At 47.5% G+C, this 27,991-nt stretch overlaps 1 protein-coding gene across 1 annotated transcript in view; it reads left to right on the forward strand.

Moving 5' to 3' along the window:
* The window catches only part of SLC4A5 (solute carrier family 4 member 5), a 167,418-nt gene that overhangs the window by 102,217 nt on the left and 37,210 nt on the right, over window positions 1-27,991 (forward strand). Inside the window, exons 10-16 of the mRNA XM_045003457.1 lie at window positions 4,439-4,596; window positions 13,346-13,433; window positions 14,114-14,268; window positions 17,686-17,844; window positions 20,422-20,596; window positions 21,345-21,478; window positions 22,570-22,841. Of these exons, the coding sequence (XP_044859392.1) occupies window positions 4,439-4,596; window positions 13,346-13,433; window positions 14,114-14,268; window positions 17,686-17,844; window positions 20,422-20,596; window positions 21,345-21,478; window positions 22,570-22,841 (1,141 nt within the window). The remainder of the gene's footprint in view (window positions 1-4,438; window positions 4,597-13,345; window positions 13,434-14,113; window positions 14,269-17,685; window positions 17,845-20,421; window positions 20,597-21,344; window positions 21,479-22,569; window positions 22,842-27,991) is intronic.

Below are 27,991 nucleotides of genomic sequence, written 5' to 3' on the forward strand. Positions count from 1 at the left end.
GTAGGAGCAGCGAGGTTATTTTCCCTCTATATAGGGCACTGATGCAACCACCACTGGAATATTGTGTCCAGTTCTGGTGCCCACAATTCAAGGATGTTGATAAGTTGGGGAGGGGTCAGAAAAGAGCCACAAGAATGATTAAAGAATTAGAAAACTTGCCTGGTAATGGTAGACTCAAAGAGCTCAGTCTATTTAGCTTAGCAAAGAGAAGGTTAAGGGGAAACTTGATTACAGTCTATATATGTATAATCTTCATGGAAAACAAATATTTAACAATGGGCTCTTCACTCTAGCAGAGAAACGTCTAACATGATCCAATGGCTGGAAGTGGAAGCTAGACCAATTCAGATCAGAAATAAGGCGTACATTTTTAACAGTGAGAGTAATTAACCACTGGATCAATTTACCAGGAGTTGTGGTGGATTCTCATTAATGACAGTTTTTAAATCAAGATGGATGTTTTTCTAAAAGCTCTGCTCTAGGGGTTATTGTGGGGCAGGTCTCTGGCCTGTGTTATACAGGAGGTCAGACTAGATGATCATAGTGGTACTTCCTGGCCTTGGACCCACACATTTCCCAACATTTGGGAAGTCGTTCTGCCGTAACATTGCTGAGGTCCTGCGGTTACTAGTTTGCAAGAAATGCAACTTCCCTATTCCACATATCTGTTTCCTGTGAATACAAGCCACTTCTGCTGGCTTTGCTGAAACACACAAGATTTTGTGGAGTTATTACAACCGGAGGGGGGAGAACTGGATTCTCTTCTGCCTCGTGCATTATCCACTGAATTTTTTCAGCCACATTCTGATGGGCAGAATCTCTGTTACTAGCGTCGATGGGGGAAAGAACAACCTAGATGGATTTTCAGAATCCTTGCAACATTAGACAAACCATCCTTTGGCTTGTACCGTGACCGAATTTGATCTGGCGGCTAGCAAGAGAGAATCAGTATAGAACCCCACAATGCTATTTTTACAACTCCGTCCTGCCCCTATTTAAGTCAATAGGAATTCCTTAGTGGCATGTTGTTACCTAGAGTGTAGGGATGGTTAAAAATCCATATGTTCCTGTGTTGGAGTAGGAGCTAGGCTGCTTTCAATCCTATCCACGCATCACTTTGCCCTTTTTTTTTTCCTCATCAAATTAAAGCACAGATCTGTGAGCCAGGAGATCTGGGTTTTCTTCCCATTTCTGCCCCACATTTTCCCTGGGTGGATCCCTTCACTTCTGTGCTGTGGTTTTCCCATCTGTACGCAGGTGGTGCACATGCCTACCTCTCAGGGTCAGGGTGAAGATCAATGAGTTAATGCTTTGGGCACTGGAGAAATGTCAGGTACTGTTGTTTACTGGCTATACTCCTGTTGGTACAGGAGCAATGGGCTTGAGGCGGGGAAGGTGCCTCATCAAGGAAATCCTGCTCTTATATCCTCCCTGCACAGTGAAGAACCTCAGATGCAAAACTCCCTCTTGGAGGAGCCCTGTGTGTGTTGCCGTCCAGCAAAAAGGAAGCCATGTCACATTACAATGTCAGCACTCTGCTCTCTTTGTTCCAGGCTACAACAGGCAAGCCTGGCTTTCAGCGCATGCAATCAGATGGATGCAATCAGAACTACTCATGGCTCTGTAGTTCTCAAACATTTTAGTATGGCGGCCTTCCCAACTGCAGTTTGTCTTTGGTTGCAGCGCCATTCAGGTTTGGCCTGCGACAGAAGGGTAGCTGGGCCAAACCTGAGTAGGTTGCAACATCCGGAGCAGGGCACTAGGCCCAGTGCTGCTGGTTGAGGCGGGCTTGCTCTCCAACACCCACTCCTGCGGGCTTCCCATCTGCACCGGGCCAGGAGAAGTGTTTGTTTACCTAGGCGGGTGCCAGTGATAAATTAATCCAGCCCTGGATGTGGTGACCCATCTAGAACCTTCCCATGACCTACTGGTGGGCAACCCACGCTTTGGAAAACTCTGTCATAGTCCCGTATTGCTGAGTGCTTAAAGAGATTCCCTTTGAGCTGGGGAGGGATCTGTGGGTCATGGACACATGGATGTGGATCTATGTTCTATCCTCTGCTATCACTTGAAGTTCTGGGTAGCCGTGGCTTTGTTATGATAGGGCTGGTCCACACTAAGAAGGGGGGTCGAACTAGGGTACGCAAATTCAGCTACGTGAATAACGTAGCTGAATTCGAAGTACCCTAGTTCGACCTACTCACCCGTCCAGACGGGGTGGGGTTGAACTCCGCGGCTCCCCCGTCGACTCCACCACCGCCGTTTGCAGTGGTGGAGTACCAGAGTCGACCGCGGCGCTTCCGGAGTTCGAACTATCGCGTCTAGATCAGACGCGATAGTTGGAACTCCATGAAGTCGAACTCACCGCATCGACGGGGAAGGTAAGTGTAAACCTACCCATAGTGTTGTCAACCTTAAACAGGAATTAATTCAGGGAAGTCCTCTGGCTTGTGTTATGCAGGCGGTCAGATTAGATGATCATGGCAGTCCCTTCTAGCCATGTGATCTATGTGCGATGAAGCTGGAAGAGAGGGTCCCGCAGAGCTGGGTCGCAACCTTTGTGGTTTAGTCTGATTGAAATGGGTGTAGAGACTTTCTGTGGTGAACAGAAGCTTTTACACTTGCTCAGTAATGCATCCAGAGGCTTCAGGATTGCAGCCTGGATACCAGAACCACGCCCTTTCCAGGGTGCTGAGTGGAATTTAGATAAATTAATGGAAGCAGACTGTGTGTGGACTGTTTAGGAAAAGAATTTACCTTGGGAAATATTCCTTATGGCTCTCCACAGTCAGAATTTACCAGTGGGTGCTCTTAGTTTAGAGCTGCTTTAATGAAAGCAAATTCCCTGAGAAGAAAATCCAAACATTACAATCAAATGTCGGTGCATCGAGGGTTAACACTAAGATATGCAAACCATTTCGTTCCAAAGAATGCTGGTTTTTAATCAGCCTAGTAGACCCACTACAAAGGGACTCTTAAAGTTTTTCATGAAGCTTAGTGGTTGCCGTTAACTCCTGCTTTTGCTTATTCCAAGCTGTATTGGAGGAGTGGTTTTATTATTGTTTTTTTTTTTCCATTTGGATTTAAAAGATTAGAATGGGGGGAGCTTGCTGCCCAGCTCACATGCCTCTCCTCATGCTGGCATATAGATTATAACAACATCCTGCCTGGGTTTGTATTGAACCCTTTTATGCTAATAATGAAAGGGCTGCAGGGGACAAGAGACCCAAGGATCAATCTATGAAATGAGGCCACCACCTACAATTATATGCTCCCTTTCCAAAGAAGAGATCTGGGGGAATGAACTACAAGATGGAAGCTCAAGCTACTTATTATGATGAATCTTCCTTCCTTATTACTTGTGGGGAGCCAGTGGGGGCTGCTGGAAGGGAAAGAGGCTCCAAGACATGCTCTTTTGTCATACTTGAGTGTGGGTGTTTTGTGGGTCCAATTTGGAGGTGGTGTGTTTTGTTGTGTGTTTATTTAGGCCCTTATTCAGGACAGCACTTAAGCATGTGCTGAACTTGCTTCAATGCACTCAAGTCCAATTTGAAGCAGCTCAGATTTAAGCACTTAAAGTTTAGCGCATGCTTATGGGCTGTTCCCAGTGAGGATGGACTTCAGTGTTGCCCACTCTGACCATTTTATCATGAGTTTTGTAATATCTAGTGTGTTTCTTGAAGCCCCAGCTCCTGGAGTCCTGGGGATGTGTGAGAATCTCAGCTTTCAGTGAGAGTTGGCACCACCATAAGTATGTCTCCACTGCAGTCCAACGGTGTTTTGGGCACATGTAGATCAAAGCTAGCTGGGGCATGCCTACCTGAGCTGCAATCAATCAATCCTGATTGCAGTGGAGACATACCTTGTCATGGTGCTGCGTGGGGATGTGAAACTTGCCAAGGAGGATTAAGTTACAGAAAACTAAGGCCACTTTACTCCTAATTGAGAAGCATCCACACCGAGGTGGGTTTAAAATGCTTTAACTCATGCGCATTGACTTCACACTGTTGATTTGCCTTAACTTAGTACAGGGCCGGCTCCAGGGGTTTTGCCACCCCAAGCAGCCAAAAAAAAAAAAAAAAAAAAGCCGCTATCACGATCTGCAGCAATTCAGCGGGAGGTCCTTCGCTCTGACCGGGAGTGAGGGACCCTCTACCGAATTGCTGCCGAATAGCTGGACGTGCTGCCCCTCTCCAGAGTGGCCGCCCCAAGCACCTGCTTGCTAAGCTGGTGCCTGGAGCTGGCCCTGACTTAGTAATTCATACCCAAGTGCTACTATATGCTTAGAGGAAAGGAGAAACTCCAATTTCACAGCAGGAGCTCAGCAGTCTTTAGTATCCTAAATGTCAAGCAGAAATAGGTTGCCATGGTGTTATTAAAAAAAAAAAAAGTAAAGGAAGATCTGACCCATCAGTGAACTTTCTTTTTCCCTCAACAGCTAAAAAATAAATTCATAAAGAAGATCCCCAAAGACGCAGAAGCCTCCAATGTCCTGGTGGGAGAGGTGGACTTCCTGGAGAAGCCATTCGTGGCATTCGTGAGGCTCATACAGTCCACCATGCTGGGCGGGGTGACGGAAGTTCCCGTCCCCACTAGGTGCGCAGCTGTTTAAACAAACAAAATGTGCTTTTGCAAGAACTGAAGAAAGGTATTGGTGGTTCAGAACTGGGGCTTCAGCTGTAAACTCTCATGTAAACCTGATGCGGTATAGCACACCTTACCTTCCAGCTTAGGTGGGACAATATTTTCTTCCCCTGTCTCTGGACGGCTACAGATTCCTAAGGGGTCTAATCAGAGCTGTGTAAATAACAGACTTTTGGATTCGCTGGCCATTTTGAAAAATCAAGGTTAAAAAAAATTGTTGCAGGTCAACCCAAAATTCACCATGTTTAAAAAGATTTCGGCAAACCAGACAGTAAGAAGTAAAATAAAATAGTTTGGGGTCAAACATAATGTTTCATTTGACCTGAAACAAAACATTTTATTTTGATTGATAATGTTTTTCAAACCATTTCAACATTTGAAATAAAATTGGAAGAAATTTCAAAGCAAACAGTCATTGCAAATGGAGAGAAGAATTTTCAGCATTTTGGTGGGTTTTTATGAATTTTGGAGGGATGGGGGTCCCCCAGACAAACAGTTCAACAAAACTGATATGAATTTGCAAAATGTTTGTGTCGCCAAATCTGCATTTTTCGACAAAGAAAAGTTTCGGCCAAAAAACTTTGCCCACTTCTAGCTGTATAGCATGTTACCTTCCATGTTAGCTGGGACAACGTTTTCTTCCCTTGTCTCAGGAGGCTATGGGTTCCTAAGGTCTAATGCACTGTTCAAATGGCTCATGTAACTTTCACTAAGGATAGTGGGGCAGTCAGGTCCTACACGAAGTGGAGAGAGACTAGAGCTTTTATTAACCTATATTTTCTTGCAGTGTTTGGGAGATAATTTGGGAGTCAGGACTCTTGGGTTCTGTTCCCAGCTCGGCCACTAAGTGGTATATGAATCTCCTTTCCTGCTCTGTGCCTTAGTTTCTCCAAGTGTAGAATGGGTATAATGATACTGACCTTGAGTGTTTTGATATTTACAAATGAAAAGTGCATAGTGAATGAAAGGGGTCTGAGCAAAGCATATGCACCACTTAAATGCTGCTTATACTCTTTAACTAGTGGGCTGCAGATTTCTGGGTCTGCTTTGCTCAGGGGCATAGAATATTCTGCAGGTCTCTTGGTCCACCCCCGCTCACCTCTGTTATATCCTTGGGGCAGCCGGAGTAGGAAGCAATCACTTGAGGCCAGAGAGCAGACAGCTAACCAAAACCTCCATTTTATTTACAGACCATAATACTCTAACTCAGTTGCCATAGCAGCAAAAACCATGACAACCAAATACACAACATATTCCTCCCCCCTAATAAGAACATCCCCTAAATAAAAAAAAACACACTAGACTAGAGAAGGAGGGTAGACTGCCTCCATTCCCGGCTAAACCCTGGGGATTATTTTGCCCCATAACCGTGGGTTCGCCCTAGCTAGAGATCCAGCCGATGAGGAGGCCTTCTGTCTCTAGGTGGATTACGGCGAACTTCTGGTGTTATTGCACCCGAAAGCACTAGGGGCTCAGGGTCCGCAGCACGAACGGGTGAGGAGGTGGTATCAGCTCATGCTGGGCAAAGGGGTATCTCAGCCGCCGGCAGTAATGGAGGAGAACAGTCAGGAACAGGTGACTCGTGATTCGGTGCCTCACCAGAAGAGGTGAAGTCAGACCCCTCAACTGCAGATGGGTCCTGAGGACTGGCATGACCTGGCAACAGCTGATCTACATGTCGCCGCCAGGTTACATTCTCTGCAGTCCGGACTGTGTAGGAAACAGGTCCTGTTTGAGTGATGACTGTGGCCAGGACCCATTTAGCTCTGGAAGTATAATTCCGAGCCAAAACTGGCTGTCCCGGGCTAAAGGTTCGGTCTTTTGCTCTGGGTGCCCGTCTGATGACTTGATATTGCTGCTGATGTTGCACAATTTGTCAGGGTTCAGAAGGTTTCAGCAGATCAAAGCAAGTGCGCAGCTGTCGTCCCAACATTAGAAAGGCTGGGGATGCCTGGGTCGTAGCATGAGGGGTGTTTCTGTAGGAAAGTAAGAAGATATCCAGACGCTTTTGAATGGAGTGTTGTCCCCTTGCTGATTTCAAAGCGTTTTTCATTGTCTGCACAAATCTTTCAGCTAATCCGTTGGTGGACGGATGATATGGTGCTGACGTGATGTGGTGTATCCCATTTGCCTTCATAAAATTTTGAAACTCCTGAGAAACGAACTGCGGTCCGTTGTCGCTCACAAGTTGTTCTGGCAGACCAAAACGACTAAAGAGTCCTCGTAGTTTTTGGATAGTACTCTCTGCAGAAGTGGACTGCATTATAGAGACTTCTGGCCATTTAGAATGGGCATCTATTGCCACCAAGAACATGCTTCCTTCAAGGGGGCCAGCAAAGTCAACGTGAATACGTTGCCACGGGTTTTCAGGCCAGTCCCATGGGTGTAGGGGTGCCCACTGGGGTGCATTCCTCACACCCTGACATGACATACAAGCTTTTGCCTTCTCTTCAATAGCGCTGTCCAATCCAGGCCACCAAAAATAGCTTCGTGCAATTTCCTTCATGCGCACTATTCCACAGTGACCGGAATGTAGCTGTTCTAACATCTGTGATCTCAGCGGTGGTGGAATAATGACACATCTCCCCCACAACAAACAACCAGATTGGACCGATAACTCCATCCGTTTGGACATGTAGGGAACAAGGTCGGATGAGACCGGAGAGGTTTGTCGAGATTTTCCATGCATCACCAGGTCCATAACTTGGGACAATACTGGGTCAACGCGAGTTGCCTTCTTTATCTGAGTAGCAGTGATGGGTGTATTCTCTACCTGTTCAAAGTAAAAGATTTCCTTTTGGGCACTATCTTGATGTTTGACCGGCAAAGGCAACCTCGAGAGGCCATCTGCATTGCCGTGCAGAGTGGATTTCCGATATTTGATTTCATATGTGTGTGCTGAAAGTATCAATGCCCAACGTTGCATACGACTAGCAGCTAATGGGGGAATGCCTGTGTAGGGTCCAAAAATTGACGTCAGAGGTCGATGGTCTGTAAGAAGAGTAAACTTTCGCCCAAAGAGGTACTGATGAAACTTCCGAATTCCAAAAACAATTCCTAATGCCTCACGTTCGATTTGGGCGTAGTTAGTTTCTGCTTTGCTTAGAGTGCGTGAAGCAAAAGCAATAGGTCTCTCTTCTCCCGAAGGCATAATGTGTGACACGACTGCTCCCACTCCATAAGGGGAGGCATCGCAGGCCAATTGCAGGGGTAAGGATGGATCAAAGTGCGTTAGAACTTCAGAATTTAACAATGCATCCTTAGCTTTGTTAAATGCAACATCACAGGCTTCAGTCCACTTCCAGGCCTTGTTCTGCCCAAGGAGCTCGTGAAGTGGTTTTAGCAGTGTGGCTAACTGTGAGATGAACTTTCCATAATAGTTCAGTAGTCCTAGAAACGAGCGCAGCTGGCTTACATTTCGTGGTGGGGGAGCCTCCACAATAGCTTTAACTTTTGCAGGGGCCTTATGAAGACCTGCAGAATCGATTATGTGTCCCAAATATTCAACAGAGGGCTTGAAGAATTCACACTTGTCTTTGCGAACTCGTAGGCCATACTCTTCCAATCTTTGTAGGGTAGCTTCTAAATTCTTTAAGTGATCCTCTTCATTTCTTCCAGTGACCAGGATGTCATCCAGATAGCACTGAACTCCTGACAAGCCACACAAGATCTGGTCCATAGCTCTCTGGAACAGGGCGGGAGCCGATGTTATTCCGAAGGGTAGGCGACAGTATCGATAAAGCCCCTTATGAGTCACAATAGTCAACAGCTCTTGGGACTTTTCATCGACGTGCATCTGTAAATATGCTTGACTCAAATCAATCTTACTGAACTTTTGTCCCCCAGCCAGGCCTGCGAAGAGGTCATCGATGCGGGGAAGCGGGTATTGCTCTGCACACAACACTGGGTTGACAGTGACTTTAAAATCCCCGCAAATCCGGAGAGAGCCATCTTTCTTCACTATTGGAACGATAGGAGTGGCCTGAGCTATGGGTAACTGGTATTAGGACTCCATTGGTGACCAGGCGCTCCAGGTCTGCTTCAACCTTTGGCCTGATGGCATATGGCACAGTTCGGGCTTTCAGATATTTTGGTGGACTGCCAGGTTTAATGTTCAATGTCACAGTGATTCCCTTCATACTTCCCAAATCATCTCCAAAAACAGCAGCATGTTTCCTTAGTATAGGGGTTAGACTGGTTTCTTCTTTAGTCATCCGGTGCACTTCTGCCCAGTTCAGTTGAATCTTCCCAAGCCAAGACCTACCCATTAAGGCTGGGTAGTTACCTCTCACCACAAACGGTGGCAATCTAGCGGCCTGTCCATTGAGCTCCACCTTAACATCAATAGTGCCCAGCATAGGCACAGCTTCTCCCGTATACGTCTTCAGAACAGTTTTTGTTGCCTTAAGCGGAAGATGCTGTAGCTTTTCTTTATACACAGTCTCAGAGACCAGCGAGACAGCTGCACCGGTGTCCAGTTCCATGCGTATAGGTTTGCCCTCCAATAAGGGGGTTACCCAGTATTCATGTGAGCCCGCTGCCAAAGACAAAACATGCAGTGGCACTTCCTCTTGTGATGAGGTGTCTCCTTGATCATCCTGGGTCTGCTCTAGAGTATGCAAGGTTCCTCTTTTTGTCGGCCAGACCACAGGCCTCTTTTTCTTTTGTTTACAAGGCACACTCAATGTGTCCCTTTTTGCCACAGTGTCGACACACCAGGTCCTTACACCAGCATTCTGATGCCTGGTGTCCTGGCTTACCACAGCGGTAACATTCTTGACTCTGCACAGTTTTGTGGGTCGGTTCTTGTGACACTTTTTGCACCCTAGGGGGTGCACCGATGTATTGTGCCTCCCTTGTAGCCAGTTCCATGGAGACAGCAATATCAACAGCCTTCTGTAAGGTAAGCTGAGCCTCTGTCAGTAGGCGCTTCCGTATAGCTTCACTGTACAGGCCACACACTAACCTGTCACGCAGGGCATCATTTAACATTTCTTTAAATTCACAGTGTTCTGCTAGCTTTTTTAGAATGGCTACAAATTGTACAACTGTTTCATCTTCCTTTTGGTCTCTTTTGTGGAACCTATATCTTTCAGCAATTACCAGTGGTTTTGGGGAAAAATGGGACCCCAGGATTTCCACAATGTCACTGTAAGATTTAGTTGCTGGCTTAACAGGGTGTAGTAAGCTGTGTAGCAGGGAGTAGGTTTTAGCCCCTACAACACTTAAGAATATTGGCACCTTCTTCGCTTCTGTAATGTCATTTGCAATTAAAAAAAGCTCAAAACGCTCAGTATACACATGCCACTGCTCTGTATTCTCATCAAAAGGCTCCAGGGGCCTGGTCAGAGTAGCCATGATTTTTAGTTTCACTTTCACAGTCAGTGCAAAGAAGCAGCTTTTTTTCTTTGTTTGGTCTTTACCTTGACTTCTACTTCCTTCTGTTACTGGAGCAGCACCAGAATCCCACCCTCGTCGCCAGTGTTATATCCTTGGGGCAGCCGGAGTAGGAAGCAATCACTTGAGGCCAGAGAGTAGACAGCTAACCAAAACCTCCATTTTATTTACAGACCATAATACTCTAACTCAGTTGCCATAGCAGCAAAAACCATGACAACCAAATACACAACAACCTCCATACATCAGTGCCCAGAAAGATGGAGATGCATGTCTCTGAACTCTAAGCTCTGATGTTGGCTGTTGCTCAGAGGAAGGTTTGTGTGGCACATAGCCTTGCGCTGGCCCATGGAACGGGGTGAATTTCACTTGCTACTAATAGTCTAAACTGTGCTTCACTTCAGATTGTCAAGGCAACTGGTTATGTAGCTTGTTTACTTGCAAAATAACTTCTTCCAATTATCATCTAATTGTTGGTTCTGACGATCAACATGGATTTGCAATTAGGCACCCTCAGTGGAGAGGAACTCAGGAAGCACATCTGCCAGTATTGCACAGATATATTATAGGGCAGGGATGGGCAAATTATGGCCCTGGGGCCGCATCCAGCCCTTCAGACGTTTTAATCCAGCCCTCGAACTCCAGCTGGGGAACAGGGTCTGGGGCTTGCCCCGCTCCAGCCGGGGAGCGGGGTGGGGGCTTGCCCTGCTCTGTGCATGCTGGGTCTCCGCACAGCTCCCGGAAGCAGCAGCATGTCCCCCCTCCGCTTCCTACGTGTGGAGGCAGCCAGGGGGCTCCACACACAGCCCCTGCAGCTCCCATTGGCTGGCAACTGTGGCCAATGGGAGTTGCAGGGGTGGCACCTGCGGATGGGGAAGACACAGAGCCTCCTGGCTCCGTCTCTGCCTAGGAGCCGGAGGGGGGATATGCCGCTGCATGCGGGAGCTGCTTGAGGTAAACGCCCCATAGAGCCTGCACCCCGACCCGCTCCTGTGCCCCTGCCCCAGCCCTGATCCCCCTCCCACACTCCGAACCCCTCAGTCACCCTTCTGCACCCTAAACCCCTCATCCCCAGCCCCACCCAGAACTCACACCCCCAGGCGAAGCCCTCACCCCCTCCCCAACCGCAACCCCCAATTTTTTGAGCATTCATGGCCCGCCATACAATTTCCATACCCAGATGTGGCCCTCGGGCCAAAAAGTTTGCCCACCTCTGTTATAGGGTGTTTAAATGCCTCTTTGGAAAAGTAAGGCTTGGCACTTGGGTTCTGGAGGAACCCACATAAAATCACATGTTTATATTAGTATATTTGATATAATATTTAGTATTTCCATAGATATTATTCTAAATATTTAAGTACTTTAATCAGTTTCTTTTTTAATTTTAACCCAGGGGCCTCTTTGGTGGACCCAGAGAGGAAGCATTGCCCACTGGTTAGGCACTAGCTTAGGACTTGAGTGACCTGGATTCAGTTCCCTGCTCTATCCACTATTTCCTGTGTGACCTTGGGCACATCACTTGGCTTACCCATCTGTAAAGTGGGGATAACAACACCTCCCTCCCTCTCAGTGGTGTTGTGAGGATAAATCAATTTAAGATTGTGAGGCTCAGAGATTAGAGTAATGGGGGACCAGATAAGGACCTAAGATAATAACTGTTGCATAAGATCTGGTCTCCTTATGGTATTTTCACCATTCAGGAACTGAAGAGCAGATCACATTTTGGGGGTCCAGAAGTGCCTCCTTGAGACTTGTAAAAAATAATTCCAAAAGCCATGAATGAAACCAAGGCAAATATTTAGCCCCATGGGCATCCCTGCCATGAACTCATAGATATCAATAGGCTCTGGCTTGCGTTGCCAGGACTTGCCGGGGCTGCATACAGCAGTAATAGTGGAATGCTTTGGGGCGAGATTCTCAAAAACTCTCCATGGTGGCCTTACTCTGCTCCCATTAAAGTCAATGGGAGTTTTAATGTTGTTGTCAGTGGGAGCAAAGTTGGGCCAGCTCTGAGAGCGTTTGAAAAGCTCACCTTTTGCATAGTGATCAGAAATGCTGAGTTGTTCCCGTTCGGATAGCCTGCGTATTCGTCTCCAAACTGCCTCGGGTCCATAGGTGCTGGAACTGGGGGAGCTGAAGGTACTGCAGCACCCCCTGGCTTGAAGTAGTTTCCATCTTATCCAGGGTTTATAGTTTTTCAACGGATCTCAACACCCCCACTATACAAATTGTTCCAGCAACCCTGCTTGAGTCTGCAAAACGGTGCTGGGATTCTCATGAGAACAGGCTTTCTGGTACTTATGGGTATTCAAGGTTTGCTACATTTCAGATCACACATCACAGTGACCAGCCACTATTTGGAGGGGAGGGGACCCTTGTGTAGCTATAACCACAACCCTGGTTACATTATCTGTGGGATTGAACCTGGGCCTTCTGGGTCTACAAGCCTCTATTGCTTGTAATAAAGGGCCAGATCTGTTAACTCAAAATCACTAGCAGGCTCATTACGTGTTCTGTGCTTTCTAGCCATTAGAAGGGGACAAAGAGTCATGCTGCGTTAGTGTGGGTTGACACAAAACTAACGCTCCCATTGAACTCGATGAAGAGAAGAGTGAGGGGGGATTTGATAGCAGCCTTCAGCTACCAAAGAAGATAGAGCTCGGCTGTTCTCAGTGGTGGCAGATGACAGAACAAGGAGTAATGGTCTCAAGTTGCAGTGGGGGAGGTTTAGGTTGGATATTAGGAAACACTATTTCACTAGGAGGGTGGTGAAACACTGGAATGGGTTGCCTAGGGAGGTGGTGGAATCTCCTTCCTTAAAGGTTTTTAAGGTCAGGCTTGACAAAGCCCTGGCTGGGATGATTTAGTTGGGAATTGGTCCTGCTTTGAGCAGGGGGTTGGACTAGATGACCTCCTGAGGTCTCTTCCAACCCTGATACTCTATGATTCTATATGAGACTCCCCTGGGGTTGCAGTGGGAGCTGGATTAGGCTGTATCTGAGAGAACCAACTGGTGAAAACCAAAGGGCCTAATCCTGTATTTCTTGAGTGGCTAAACTTAGTGTTTAGACAACTGCTTACATAGGAGCTCAGGACTGGAAGGGCCATCTTGGGCCATTGAGACCAGGCCCCTGCTATTGCAGATAACCTTGTCATATAACCCTGCTCGTAACTTTATCAAGCTCCATCTTGAAACTAGTTAGATTGATTGTTCAGACCAGATACTGCATACTGGCAAGAGTTGTAATTTAAACCACAGACTGCAAGGATGGCCATTAGCTCATGAGTTCTGTTCTTTTACCAGGTTCCTTTTTATTCTCCTGGGTCCTTCAGGAAAGGCAAAATCCTACAATGAAATCGGCCGAGCTATCGCCACCCTTATGGTAGATGACGTAAGTAAATCTTATGATATGGCAGAGCCGTGCTCCTGTTGCATTCCCTTCATGTGCACTAAATCCAGGCAGTCCGTACATTTATGGGATTTCCCAAAGATGAAATGAGACATCCCATCAGAGCTCCAGGACCAGAATGAAAATCATAAAACCAGTTTGGCAGGTGCTGTAAAAATCTGTGCAGTTCCATGGAAGTCAGTGGAGCTACATCAGCTGAGGGATCTGCCCATAGGAATAAAGTTAAAATATTGTAACGGGGGTGTGTGTATGCGTGCCCATACACCACTGTCCTCCCCTGGATAGAATCCATTCAGCTGTGTGTCATAGGTTCCATATTGCCAACACTTAGCGAAGATTCTTCTTTCGTTCAGATGACAGGGAACTGGGCTTTTGGAGCAGGAGGGTCTGAGTCAAGTCCCAGCAAATGTGACATTCCAGCATGCAACAGAGTGACAACCATGAAGTCCTAGCTAGCCATGGATTCATTCAAATATTGTTCGCAAGCACAAATGTTCACGCTAGCAATGAGTGAGCCACAATCCATGGTCCAAAATCTCTGTGATCTAGAAAGCATGTTAGATGAAGCCTGACCCTTCTTCTAGCAGAATTGGTTTTTCCATCTCTCCTACTGCCTAGCTAACAGTTCGCCTAAACCGTTTGTCTTCTCTGTGTATTTCCAGCTTTTCAGTGATGTGGCCTACAAGGCCAGAGACCGAGATGACCTGATTGCAGGAATAGATGAGTTTCTGGATGAAGTCATTGTCCTCCCGCCAGGGGAGTGGGATCCAAACATTAGAATAGAGCCACCCAAAAAAGTACCTTCCGCTGAGAAGAGGTAGGTGATGTTAACTGCAGTGCAGTTCACAGGGCCGCCCAGAGGATTCCGGGGGCCTGGGGTCTTCGGCGGCAGGGGGCCCTTCCGTTCCGGGACCCGCCGCCGAAGTGCCCCGAAGACCCGCGGCAGGGGCCCCCCCGCCGCTGAATTACCGCCGAAGTGGGACCCGCCGCCAAATTACCACCGAAGCGGGACCCGCCGCCGAAGTGCAGCTCGGTCTTCGGCGGTAATTCGGCGGTGGGGGGGCCCCCAGCACGGGTCTTCGGGGCACTTCGGCAGTGGGTCCTGGAACAGAAGGGCCCCCCCGCCGTCGAATTACCGCCGAAGACCGAGCTGCACTTCGGCGGTGGGTCCCACTTCGGTGGTAATTCGCCAGTGGAGGGGTCCTTCCGCCCCAGAGCGGAAGGACCCCCTGCCGGCGAAGACCGGGAGCGAAAGAAGCTCCTGGGCCCGGCCCCGCAAGAGTTTTCCAGGCCCCCCGGAGCGAGTGAAGGACCCCGCTCCAGGGGCCCCGAAAAACTCTCGTGGGGGCCCCTGTGGGGCCCGGGGCCTGGGGCAAATTGCCCCTCTTGCCCCTCCCTCTGGGCGGCCCTGGCAGTTCATAGTGCACTGGACTAGGACTTAGGAGACCTGGGTTCTATTTCTGGCACTGCTACTGGGTAAACTTAGGCAACTCCCTGTGCCTCAATTTCCCCATCTATAAAATGGGGATAATGTTACTGACCCTCCTCTCTTCTCCCCCCCCTTTGTAAAGCACTTTGAAATCTATGGATTAAAAAGCACTATATAAGAGCTAAGTATTATTATTAGCAGCATAATGAGCTTGATTTTGTTCATAGTTAGTGGTGTAAATCAGGTCAATAGAATTACACTGGTGTAAAACCAGCACAACCAGTTGAGCAGCATCAGACTCGATTAGCTGGAGCTGCGCTGAATTTTGGGTAACAAATCCGATGAAATGTGGCAATTTATTAGCAGAATTTGTATTAGCCTGGCCATTACTATCCTAGCATTTCAGCCTCCTGGTTAGGACCTCAGCACTATCCCTTTATAGACAAATGTAAACGTAGCTAATATGAGGAATCTTTAAGAAATCTGCCTTGTATAATATTTTCTGAGTCTCAATGCAAAGTTACTTAAATGCCATCTCGTCTTTCAAGTCTAGATACAAGCATTGAACTCAGATGCTAAGTAATCTGTGAGCATCTAACCCTCTAAAATGGGGGGTATGGATTATGCAGGGGTCCATCCGTCTCTTGTGCCAGGGCCAGAACGCTCCGGAACAACATTCCGGCACTTCTGCTGCATGGAGGACCTCATTTTGGGAGGATAAATACACTAAAGACTGTGAGGTGCTCCCTTACTGTGGCATAAGATAGAAGGATTCCATAGCACTTTTCAGAGTTGCCAAACTCAAGCGTTTTTATTCACCTTCCGGGTTTTGAGCCTTTTAGGGTGACACCTGCACAGTGAGCAGCGGCCCATGGCAGCACACCTCAGAGCACGTCTGCAGATCCAGGCTCGCGCTAGAGTGCTAAAAATAGCCATGCAGACATTGGGGCTTGGTCTAGAGATCAGGCTCCAAAGCCTACAGAGGGGGCATAGCTCTTTTTAGCGCCTTAGCAGGAGCCCCATGAGGTTGCAGAGCCGGGCTCTGAGACTCGCCCTTAGACACACCCTTAGAGGTCACAGGTTCAAGTTTTTCTCTGCAACTGATTTCTCTGGAAACTTACTTTTTAGAGTAAAAGCTAGCTCATCCCCTGCCTCCAGCAGCTGGCACTTTAAGGAAAAAAACACCAACATTCGCAACTTACAGGACAATCACAGGCAGGGGAGAGTTGCTTTTTGGGGGCAAGAGAAATGCTAGATCCAAATAACATCTTACCGAAATATATCCCACTTCTGGCTACAGTATGCGCCGTTTTTCCTGATGCATTAATCCAATAACTAAAGGTCAATTTATCTCGCAGTGCGTGCACATGAGCTAAACTGGACTATGTGCACGTTTTTCTCTTCCTGTTGGTAGGAAAAACTCCAGGAACAGGGAAGATGGTTGGAGAGTGGAACTAATTTCTCAGCTACACCTCCTGGGTGACCCCCCTGGTGGCCAGGTTTTGCAGAAGAGTAGTGTGTCGGGTGCTAGTGAAGAGAACGCTGCGGGCTGAGTTAGATCTCTGTCCCTCATGGAAAGCTTTGTTTTCTCAAGGAAATCCAAATGTGGGCTTTGTGATTTTGCAGTTTGCACCATTCCTCACCTCTTGTGCTGGCAGTTGATGTAGTATGGCTGGCAGTGTTACAAGGGCTGCTTGTGGGCAGGGGTGGCTCTAGCAATTTCGCCGCCCCAAACATGGCAGCACACCGCGGGGGGCGCTCTGGCAGTCGCCGGTCCCGCGGCTCTGGTGGACCTCCTGCAGACGTGCCTGCGGAGGGTCCGCTGGCCCCGCGGCTCCGGTGGACCCTCCGCAGGCACGCCTGCGGGAGGTCCACCGGAGCCGCCTGCCGCCCTCCCGGCGACAGGCAGAGCGCCCCCGCGGCATGCTGCCCCAAGGATGCGCTTGGCACGCTGGGGTCTGGATCCGGCCCTGCTTGTGGGTCAGTGGAAGCAATTTCTATACATATCATCTATAATCCTCTAAGGTGACTGTGAGGCTTGTGGAAGTTCCATGTAAATTGATAAATAACAATAGGGTAATGATCTATACCATTAAAAGAAGCAACAGGCATGTGGCAGCTGGTATAAAACTCAAGGCTCCTACAAAGCCCTTGGCTTTTGTGTAGACTAGACCAGGTTGTGCAAGAATCTGTCTGCCTCATCCGCAATCACAGATTCAGGTCATTCTGTACTTCACTCTGCAATAAACAGGCAAAGCCATCAAGTCTGGCCTAGTGGACAGAGCACTGGACTGGGGCTTAGGAGGCCTGGGATCTATTCCTGGCTCTGCCACTGGTGTGTTGGGTGACCTTGGCCAAATTGCTGTGCCTCAATTTCCCCATCTGTAAAATGGAGATGATCCTGTGAAGTGCTTTGAGATGAGATGAAACATGCTCTAGGAGAGCTAGGTGTTTTTACTTACTATTGGAAGCCCTAGATTATCCTAAAGGCAAATCCAACCAAAAATCAAAATGCTGCCACAGACACAACTGTGCTAAAGGGAGGCCCTGTGTGCACAGCCGGGGTCTTGGGAGTCAAGACTCCTGGAAGTCCTGATTCTCTGTGTGACCTTGGAGAAGTTGCTTCACCTCCATGTGCCTCAGTTATCCTCATCTACAAAGGGGAATTAAGAATGACCAACCCCTCAGGGGTGCAGGGAGGCTAAACTCCTGCTGATCGCAAAGTGCTTTGCGCCCTTCCTGGGGCGAAGGGAGATGCTGCTGAAGCGCTGTTGTTCCAATCACGCCCTCCGACGTCTCTCTCAGGAAATCAGTGTTCTCGCTGAACGAAGCAGGGCAGATGAATGGCACCGCGGGAGGAGCAGCAGGAGGGGGCGGCGGAGGTGGAGGGGGCGGCAGTGGCAGTGACGACGGAGAAATGCCAGCTGTGCATGAAGTTGGGGAAGAGCTTGTCTGGACAGGCAGGTAAGCGAAGCCTCAGCTTCTGTGCTTTGGGGCAATGTGCTGTCAGCCCTCTCCTACAACCTCCTCCGCCTTCCAGCCTGGCATCTTCCCTTCCCCTTCAAGGATAAATGAAATTCCTCACCCCACCCCAGATACAAGCACCTCTGCCCCCCTCCCAGCACACTCCCCACGCCCCCAGTGTTGATAATGGTCCTAGTCCTCCCCTCCCAAACTGCCCTCCCCCAAAATGTCCATGAGGCCTCAGTCATGCTTTGGTTTACACAGGTGGAGGCTAGCACTGATGGGTGCTGGTGCAAAAGTGCCTTTGAGTCTGCAAAACGGGGAGTTGCCCACCCAAGGTCTCACGTGTGTGCACAATTGCTTATGCTTGCAGCTGAATGCCAAGAAGCAAAATTTGATTGGCCTACTCTCCTGGCTAAACGCTGCCAGGAAAAGTAGGAGCAAGCGTCAGGCTAGATTCCGCCTTGGGGTCGGCATGTGCCACAGAAATATCCGTGCCTTAGAATGCAATCCCTGATGTGAATGGATTACCTGAGGCTCATTGGTTGCTTGTGCCCTCTTCATCTGTTCGTTGCATTCACCTGTTCTCTCATACTTAAGGTATGTCTATACTGCAATCACAGGGTGTGTTAGCAGCTTTTGTAGCCGTACCTGAGCGCGCTTTAATCGAGCTAGCACGGCAACTGGACCAAGAGAGATGCAGCAACACCTGCTCCAGTACCCAGTACTCCAAGCCCGCCTGGAACTGTGGGTATTTACTCGTGAGGCTAGTCCATCAAAGCTTGATTAAAGCCAGCCTCGGGTAGGTCTGCATAAACTGCAGTCACCCCTTGCTATGGCAGGGTAAAACACACCCTCGTGAACAGCATCCTTGGTATGCATTTATACATAGGGTGACCAGACAGCAAGTGTGAAAAATCAGGAGGTGGGGGGTAATAGGAGCCTATATAAGAAAAAGACCCCAAAATCGGGACTGTCCCTATAAAATCGGGACATCTGGTCACCCTATTTATACAATGCCTAGTGCAGCGGGCTCCCGAGCCATGACTGGGGCTCCCAGGCACTACGACAACACTCATAGACTCATAGACTTTAAGGTCAGAAGGGACCATTATGATCATCTAGTCTGACCTCCTGCACAATGCAGGCCACAGAATCTCACCCACCCACTCCTGTAACAAACCCCTAACCTATGTCTGAGTTATTGAAGTCCTCAAATTGTGGTTTGAAGACCTCAAGCTGCAGAGAATCCTCCAGCATGTGACCCATGCCCCATGCTGCAGAGGAAGGCGAAAAACCTCCAGGGCCTCTGCCAATCTGCCCTGGAGGAAAATTCCTTCCCGACCCCAAATATGGCGATCAGTTAAACCCTCAGCATGTGGGCAAGACTCACCAGCCAGCACCCAGGAAAGAATTCTCTGTAGTAACTCAGATCCCGTCCCATCTAACATCCCATCATAGACCACTGGGCATACTTACCTGCTGATAATCAAAGATCAATTGCCAAATTAATTCCCTAAATTAGGCTGTCCCATCATACAATCCCCTCCATAAACTTATCAAGCTTAGTCTTAAAGCCAACTATGTCTTTTGCCCCCCACTGCTCCCCTTGGAAGGCTGTTCCAGAACTTCACTCCTCTAATGGTTAGAAACCTTCGTCTAATTTCAAGTCTAAACTTCCTAGTGTCCAGTTTATATCCATGTGTTCTTGTGTCCACATTGGTACTAAGCTTAAATAATTCCTCTCCCTCCCTAATATTTATCCTTCTGATATATTTATAGAGAGCAATCATATCTCCCCTCAGCCTTCTTTTGGTTAGGCTAAACAAGCCAAGCTCTTTGAGTCTCCTTTCATAAGACAGATTTTCCATTCCTCGGATCATCCTAGTAGCCCTTCTCTGTACCTGTTCCAGTTTGAATTCATCCTTCTTAAACATGGGAGACCAGAACTGCACACAGTATTGCAGATGAGGTCTCACCAGTGCCTTGTATAACGGTACTAACACCTCCTTATCTTTGCTGGAAATACCTCGCCTGATGCATTCTAAAACCGCATTAGCTTTTTTAACGACCATATCACATTGGCAGCTCATAGTCATCCTGTGATCAACCAATACTCCGAGGTCCTTCTCCTCCTCTGTTACTTCCAACTGATGTGTCCCCAATTTATAACTAAATTTCTTGTTATTAATCCCTTAATGCATGACCTTCCACTTTTCACTATTAAATTTCATCCTATTACTATTACTCCAGTTTACAAGGTCATCCAGATCTTCTTGTATGATATCCCTGTCCTTCTCTGTGTTAGCAATACCTTCCAGCTTTGTGTCATCCGCAAACTTTATTAGCACATTCCCACTTTTTGTGCACCAAGGTCAGTAATAAAAAGATTAAATAAGATTGGTCCCAAAACCGATCCCTGAGGAACTCCGCTAGTAACCTCCTTCCAGCCTGACAGTTCACCTTTCAGTGTGACCCATTGTAGTCTCCCCTTTAACACAAACAATAATCCTAAATTGCCTAGGTCCACTCAGAGCTCATGGGATTGCCGCACCCATGATTGCGTGTCTCCCCCAGGTTTTGCGGCGGCCTGTATTTGGATATCAAGAGGAAGCTGCCTTGGTTCCCCAGTGATTTCTACGAAGGCTTTCATATCCAGTCTATCTCCGCCATCCTCTTCATTTACCTGGGCTGCATCACAAATGCCATAACATTTGGGGGGCTGCTTGGTGATGCTACAGACAACTACCAGGTAAACCAAAGAGCTGCCCGGGGAGTTGTTCTCCTCCGAAGGATTATTAGAGCTGAAAGTTTGGATGCAGATGCCCCAATGTTTGCAGGGTGGCTTTTGTTGGCACGTACCTTAGCTGTGCTGCATGGTGAGACGTTGCAGCTCCTGCCCCTTGCTAACACGTGGCAGATAGCAGGATTCACAGCAGATGGCTATAACCCCTGTGCAGCAGGCCAGGTTCCTTTGAAGCTGCAGACAGTTCTCCTCCCTAATGTGGTAGGTAAATACCCCTGCCCTGTTGCTGGGAGAAATTTCCACCCCACTGCGGTCTGTAGTGTGAAAAGCCATTCCTAGCTAAGACTTGGACATAACCATCACTCAGCCTGAGGGGGAGACTTGAGGGATTGCAGACTCCAAACCACCACGTTCGAGCCCCACAGATACCTCACAATGCGATGAGTCTGTAATGAAATCACTGCTTCTGCTAGCGTTTTCCCTGCCTGTGTGTCGCAGAGCACCTGTGCTAAGTGGGGTAATTCACCAACGCCCATTCAGCTTAGTATCAGCCCCAAAGCACTCACCTGTGTCTTGAGGAACGAAGCAGGGGTTCATGCGCTGCCTGATTCCAGTGAGAGACAGGCTGAGGAGAACTGGCGTGAGTGTGTTCTGCAGCCACGCTCTGTGATTAGACCTCCCCTCGGCACGACTCCTCTGGTGCAACCCAGGGCACATCTCTGACTGTCTCCTCACATTGTTTCTCTTCCCAAAGGGGGTCATGGAGAGTTTCCTCGGCACGGCGATGGCGGGCTCCGTGTTCTGCTTCTTTGCCGGGCAGCCACTCATTATCCTGAGCAGCACAGGGCCCATCCTCATCTTCGAAAAGCTACTCTTCGACTTCAGCAAGTAGGTGGAGCTCGCTCAGAATCGCAGCCCTCACAGCGGTAACATCAAAGGGGAGGCACAAGAGCAGGGCAGGTTCAGAGTCACTGTTGAGGCCTACATTGTGTCCCCCTGGCCATGTCATTATAGCTGTGGGCAGCACGCCAGGTGGGTCTACCATAGAGAAGAGGCCTAGAGAGCCTTCTCCATAGCTCTGCGGGTCTCCCAGTGAGAACAGGAGCTTGAACCAGGCACTCAGGAGACAGAGGGAGCTCCCCCGTCTTCTCCCTGGCTTCTCCACAGTTCTCTCTACTCCTCGGCGGCTGCTGGGGGAGCTCACCCAGCGGGTTTGCTTACTGGACAGGGCATCAACAATCGATCCAGGAGACTTAACAGGGCGCCCACGTCACCGGTGCTCCCCGGCCCAGTCATTGGCAGTCTCAGCCTGGTGGCTGAAGATTGGATGGGCCATGGAGACTGAGTCACCTGTGACCCGTGGAAGCCACTGCACTGGTTAGGGGCACATTGGCAGGGCAGAGTGAGGAAGCTCATGCCAGACTTGTCCTGTGGATGACTCCCTTGCTCTCCTCTTGGAGCAGAGACCCTGTCTGGGGTTCTCTGCTTGGTGTCCCCTACTGGGGTTCTTCTGTTGCTCCTTTGATTCCATCCCCGTCCCTGTGCCTCTTATTTGTACCTCACAGAGTTAGAGAGGAAGGATGGGCCAGTGATTAGGGCACTAGATTGGGACTTTGGAGGCCTAGGTTCAATTCCCTGCTCTGCCACAGACTTCTTATGTGACCTTGGGCAAGTCATGTAGTCTCTGTGCTTCAGTTCCCCCTATGAGTTGGAGATACCAGCACTGTCCCATTTCACAGGGGTGTTGCAAGGATAGATAAGGATGGAAGTGGAGGCCATATAAGTACACAGACTCTGGTTTCTTTTCCCAAGAAGGTGGCCATTATCACTGGTATGAAAGGACCCCTGTGGGGGGAAGGCTCTTCCTTTCAATGGAGATCAGATATGGTGACACTTTTCATGAGCCCTCAGTTCCTGTATCTCTCTTTCCTGAGCAGAGCTGTCATTTTGTTCTGACCTCCTGTTGTGCACAATTCCAGAGGCAACAGCATAGACTACATGGAGTTCCGTCTGTGGATAGGCTTACATTCTGCCCTACAGTGCCTTATCCTGGTGGCTACAGACGCCAGCTTCATTATAAAGTACATCACACGCTTCACTGAGGAGGGGTTCTCCACCCTCATCAGCTTTATATTCATCTATGATGCTATCAAGAAGATGATCGGCGCCTTTAAATATTACCCTATCAATGCAGACTTCAAAACAGACTATGTGACCATGTACAAATGCGAGTGCATTGCTCCTGACCCAGGTGAGTACAAGTCCTATTCCCTGTTGAGAATTTCACTGTGAAATTGCCGATTTGCTTGAACCACACAGCTGTCATGCTGAGGTCCAGTTCTTGAGAGAGAGTGCTGCACAGCTTCCTGATTGGTCCTCGTAAATTGCGACCTGGTGGAGGGCGGGTAGCCTTTGCTGCATGAGCTTCATTTGGTGATTTACTCCAGCAGCTTGTTTTAAATGGAAGCAGTGCAGCCTAGTTGTTAGAACACTGGACTGGAACTTAAGAGACCTAGATTCTCTTCCCAGCTCTGTCACTGGCCTGCTGGGTGAACTTGGGCAAGTCTCTGTGCCTCGGTTTCCCCATCTGTAAAAATGGGGGAAATGATACTGACCTGCTTTGTAAAGTGCTTTTAAGATCTCAGGACAATAAGATTATTAAACATTGGCCAGCTGCACTTTCAAAGGACATTCCTAGATACGAGTTTCACCTCTCCCCCCACAATAGAGAGGTTATGGTGGCAGTGCCCATTTGCCTATGGGTACAGTATCTCTGGGTGGATTATCTCTGGGTCATCTCACAAAGTATAGTCTCTGTCCAATGGGGATTTGGGGAGTGACCTCCCCACCAGCAATATGTTCTCTAACCTGGTTCCCTAGAGTAGTGCTCGGAAAAGGGAGCAAAAAAATTAAAAAAAAAATCATCTCCTTGGCAGACTAGCCCATCCCTGGTCACTGAGGTTGTGTAGCAAAATGCCTCCTCTATAGATGGCCAGACCTAAAGCCATAGGAATTAGGGATGGAGAAGACTTGTTAGATCCAACTTCCAGCCAATGCTGGATTGTTCCCAAGAGTACATTCTTGAATGGCTTTATCATCTCCAGTTTTAAGTATATTCAGTGACAGGACTTCCAGTGGGACATTCACTAGGTTTCCACAACCCTTTTGACTGGTTCACCCCTTGGTCCTTTTCTAGAAATGCGACTGTGTCGGAGTTGGGGGTGGGGTTTTTTGTTCTGATTTTTAACAGCTTCGTCCAGTATTGTGCTGATTTCTACCACCGCAAAGATACAAAGGGATAGGGCAATTAAAGCAAAACGACATTGGGTGAGAGGAAACCAACCTTTTTCCAGAGCCAAGATGTACCCATTCTCTGCCAGTGGCTGTATTGAAGAAGGCTGTAATTCAGGCTCATTTATATCACATCAAAACCAACCCAACCAGCTTTTTATTTTCATTTCATCCTCAATATTCATATTTGCTCTTGGAAGTTAATTTCCAAATTATCCAGAATTCAGATTACAATACTCAGAAGTGCAAAGTACTACTAGCACTCAGAAGAGAACAGAGTCATTTATTGTAATGTTATCAGGAAATGTTTTCCCTCAAAATTGCTGATTTATTTAAGGGAAGAAAAACACTCATGGAGATTTTAAAATAACTATGGAAGGAGAAGGTAGAAAGGTACGACAACACACACTCTGAAAATAGAAATGTAGAAATAAGCACTGGCATGCCACATAACCTCCATAGACATCTATCTGATTGCACTTCCTTTCATGTTTAGCTGCTTATCTGATGTGCTACAAGTAACATCCATCACTTTTTTTGGTTTATTTTCTTGATCATGGTTATCAACAATTGGCATTTGTGCTACTGAACAACCACAACACTGTGTGCAGTGTCACCTCCAGCTCAGATACCATGCTGATGAGCACAGTTACAGATACCTAGACTGACCATATTGCATCATCTCATTGTGACACAGTGGGTACGTCTACACGGCAGCGTGGTGTGTGATTTGCAGCTCCCGAGCTGATCTGGACTAACTGTACTTTAGCTAGGTCTGCGAAGCTTCTGGCTCCAATACACGTTGGTGCAGTCCATATCACTATTTTTAAGCAAGCTTTTTATGTCACATGTTGACGTATCATCGTCACATGAGGACACTGCTGTACCGTGATGTCACAATTTCACTTGTGAAACCGTGGACTGTGCCACCAGCCTCATGTGTCTTTTCTTTTTCTTCTTACGAAGAGTGTCACAATATAACAACCTTGCGGCCATTCATCTCTAAACTAAGGGCTTGACCCTGCAAGGGCTGAGCACTTGGGCCTGATCCAGTGAAAGTCTTAAGATGCGCTTAAAGTTAAGCACACAAGTAGCCTGACTGAAGTTGATGAAACTATGCAGATGTTTAAAGTTAAGCACCTGTTTAAGTGTTCTGCTGAATTCAGCTAGAATGCTTGATAGAGGCTTAAATCGATATAGGACTCTCCACTCACATTCCCCATATCTGGAGATTCTTGGAGACTATATTTTCCTCTCAAGCTGAGCAGGCAGAAACACGCTACTGACTGCTGCAAGTTCTTCCAGGGTTGTTTTGGTCTGGAAGCATCTCTAAGTCCCCCCGCCTCCCAGTTCATTCAGGGCTAGTCTACACTACCGCACTACATCGGCCCAGCTGCACCGTTGGAGTGCATCTGGCGAAGACGCATCGTGGCAACAGGAGAGCTCTCTCCTGTCGATGACATTACTCCACCTCAACGAGAGGGGGAAGCAATGTCAGCAGGAGAGCATCTCCCGCTGACCTAGTGCGGCATGCACACCGCTTTAAGTCGAGTTAAATTGCTCAGAGGGGTGCCTTTTTCACATGCCTGAGCGACGTCACTTACATCGACTTAAGCGGTAGTGGAGATAAGCCCTCAGCAAAGACCAGAAAAAGTGAATGGACTCTTGGAATTTTCCAGTGGTGTCGTTATTGTGTTTTTTCATGTTGGCAGCACCCTGCTCTGCATTGCAGTGGCTGTTTTGCTTCTTGGCTAGGGCCTGTGCTCATCTTGCCAAAGCTGCCTTGTTGGAACTTCAGTTTGCACCTTTGGGCTGACTGTAAGTGATATCCCATCTCAAAATCTATCCGCACTGAAGTGCATCGCTGAGCATTTGTGCACAGTTTGGTTTGTTTGGTCCTTTGCCATCTTTACTCTGGTAAAATCATAGGAACTAGTGACTGATGGGGCCACCTTTCCATATCCTCAGCCAGTGCTGGCTTGTTTCCTACAGTGTGTTCTAAAATGTCTTGGCCAAAGTTGGTAAACTGGTCTGATCCGAATATTAAATCTGCTGAGCAGGAAACACTGCCACTAAAACATTTAGCTGACTTTGCTCGTGTTAAATATTGGTTTGTTGAAGCTTTTTCCTACATCAGTAGCAAGTAACCTTTCAGAAAGACCTGCTGTCAGCATAAGCATTCTTCCCCTTTTTTGTAGGAACATAGGAATGCCCATATACCCGACAGAACAATTGTCCATCGACCTAGGTCTCTAGCATCCTTTACTAGATGCTTCAGAGGAAATTGAAAAATTCCTGTTCCAGTACACAATCGCATTCAGTCCAGTTCTGCAGAAACCCACTGGATTGTCTCCTTGCCAGGCGGTAATCAGTGGTGTTCTGGTCTCACTTGATTCATGTGTATCCTTTTTGCAGTGGTATAATGCAGCAGTGTGCTTTGAAGTACCAGCATGCCATTGGAGCATTGGTGAAGTGATTAGAGCAGGGAACTTGGAGCTAGGACTTTTGGTCCTATTCTTAGCTCTGCCACGGAAGCGCTGTGTGTGTGCATGTTTCTCCATGATACACATGATGCATCAGATAGAGTCAAGGCAGCTTATGAGAGAGGGCAAGGGAAATTTCCGCAATATATATTAAAGGTCGAATAGAGCTGTAATACAATGGCAGGTTCCAGTAAGGCGCGCAGGGATCTGCAGGTGCATTAAGATGCAGAGCTGTTTCCGACATCTCATACTGTCAGATGGGATCCTGTTAGTTCCCACTTACAGTATTAGAGGGGCAAAAAGAACTAGAACCTGAGACAGTGTGTGGTTCTCTAGGGTAAAAACTCTAGGAACAACCCTACAGAAAGCTTAAGAGATTTATGTTTGGTTGTTGACAGTAAAGACAGACTCCAGGAAGGGGAGGAGGTAAGTTTGGACCAGATCTGGGGTGTGCATGTCCCGTTTGCAGCAGAGTGGGGACTTCACCTGTTTCTTTGAGTCCTACGGGCAATTTCCTTTTGTTACCTTGCTGACACATACCTTCACTTTCTCTAAATGTGGGCAGAAAACAGCAGCTCTTTTCTTTTTAAAAAACAAAATATTTTCTGACTTGGAATTTACAGTTTAATATGATTGGAAACCTGTTCCTGTTAACATGCAATTGGTGAGGTCACCTCGGTGATACGTACAGTGCCATCCTGAAAGATGCATGTCAAAATATTGCCGGTTGGCGTCTGCCTGGAATTCTCCGGCAGAACACTGAGTACATGACAAAACCATATGGAATGCAGACGGAGAGCCAGAGGAAGCTTAGAGAAGGAAACCAGCCCCCTTTACAAGTCTATGTCCTTTCATTGCTGAGCTATAACTCTCTGAAAAACAATAGATATATGACTTTATGTATTTTTACTGCCCATTCCAAGTCGTGCTAGCTACTACAGTTAGTGCAACCACTAGCTCACATACCATCTCCAATTTCTTCCCTTCAGAATCATCCATCCGGGCTGGTTGGAGAATTTTTTCTCTGAACTTTTGTCTAATGGAAGACTGGGTTTTTTACCCAAAAATGAACATTTTACCAGAAATTTGTAAACAATCTGTGTTTCTTGAAAAATTTCAGTTTCTCATTGGAAAACTAAAGTCTTGATAAACAAAAAAAAAATCAACTTTTTGTCCAAAATTTTATTAGTTTTCAGTTGCCAAAAACTGGGGAGAAATCAGGGTTTTTTAATGAAGAGTCAGAATTTTCTGCAGGAAAACCCCTTCATTTTCCAACCAGCTCTCTCATGCAGATCTCAGTGAATTGCCTTCCTGTTTGGAGAAACTGTCAAATATTTTAAGGCAAAAGTTTGGATTTTGTTTGAAAGAACCACAACTAACATGAATAGAAAGATTTTCAGGACACTTACATTTCAAGGAAAACAGGAGAAATTTGCACTGATTTCACACACACACACACCCCACACATACACTTTTTAAATATCATCATCCTACACTTTTAGAAACTCAAACATAACATCATCATCCTAGTGCAAATGAGCCCGAAAGTGAAAGTGAACATGCATACACTGAAACTGAGCAGTCTACTTTCACTGAGTCTAAACTGAGTTGAATCCATGCAAATAAA

The sequence above is a fragment of the Mauremys mutica genome, chromosome 2, assembly GCF_020497125.1.
Source record: "Mauremys mutica isolate MM-2020 ecotype Southern chromosome 2, ASM2049712v1, whole genome shotgun sequence".
NCBI lineage: Eukaryota > Metazoa > Chordata > Testudines > Geoemydidae > Mauremys > Mauremys mutica.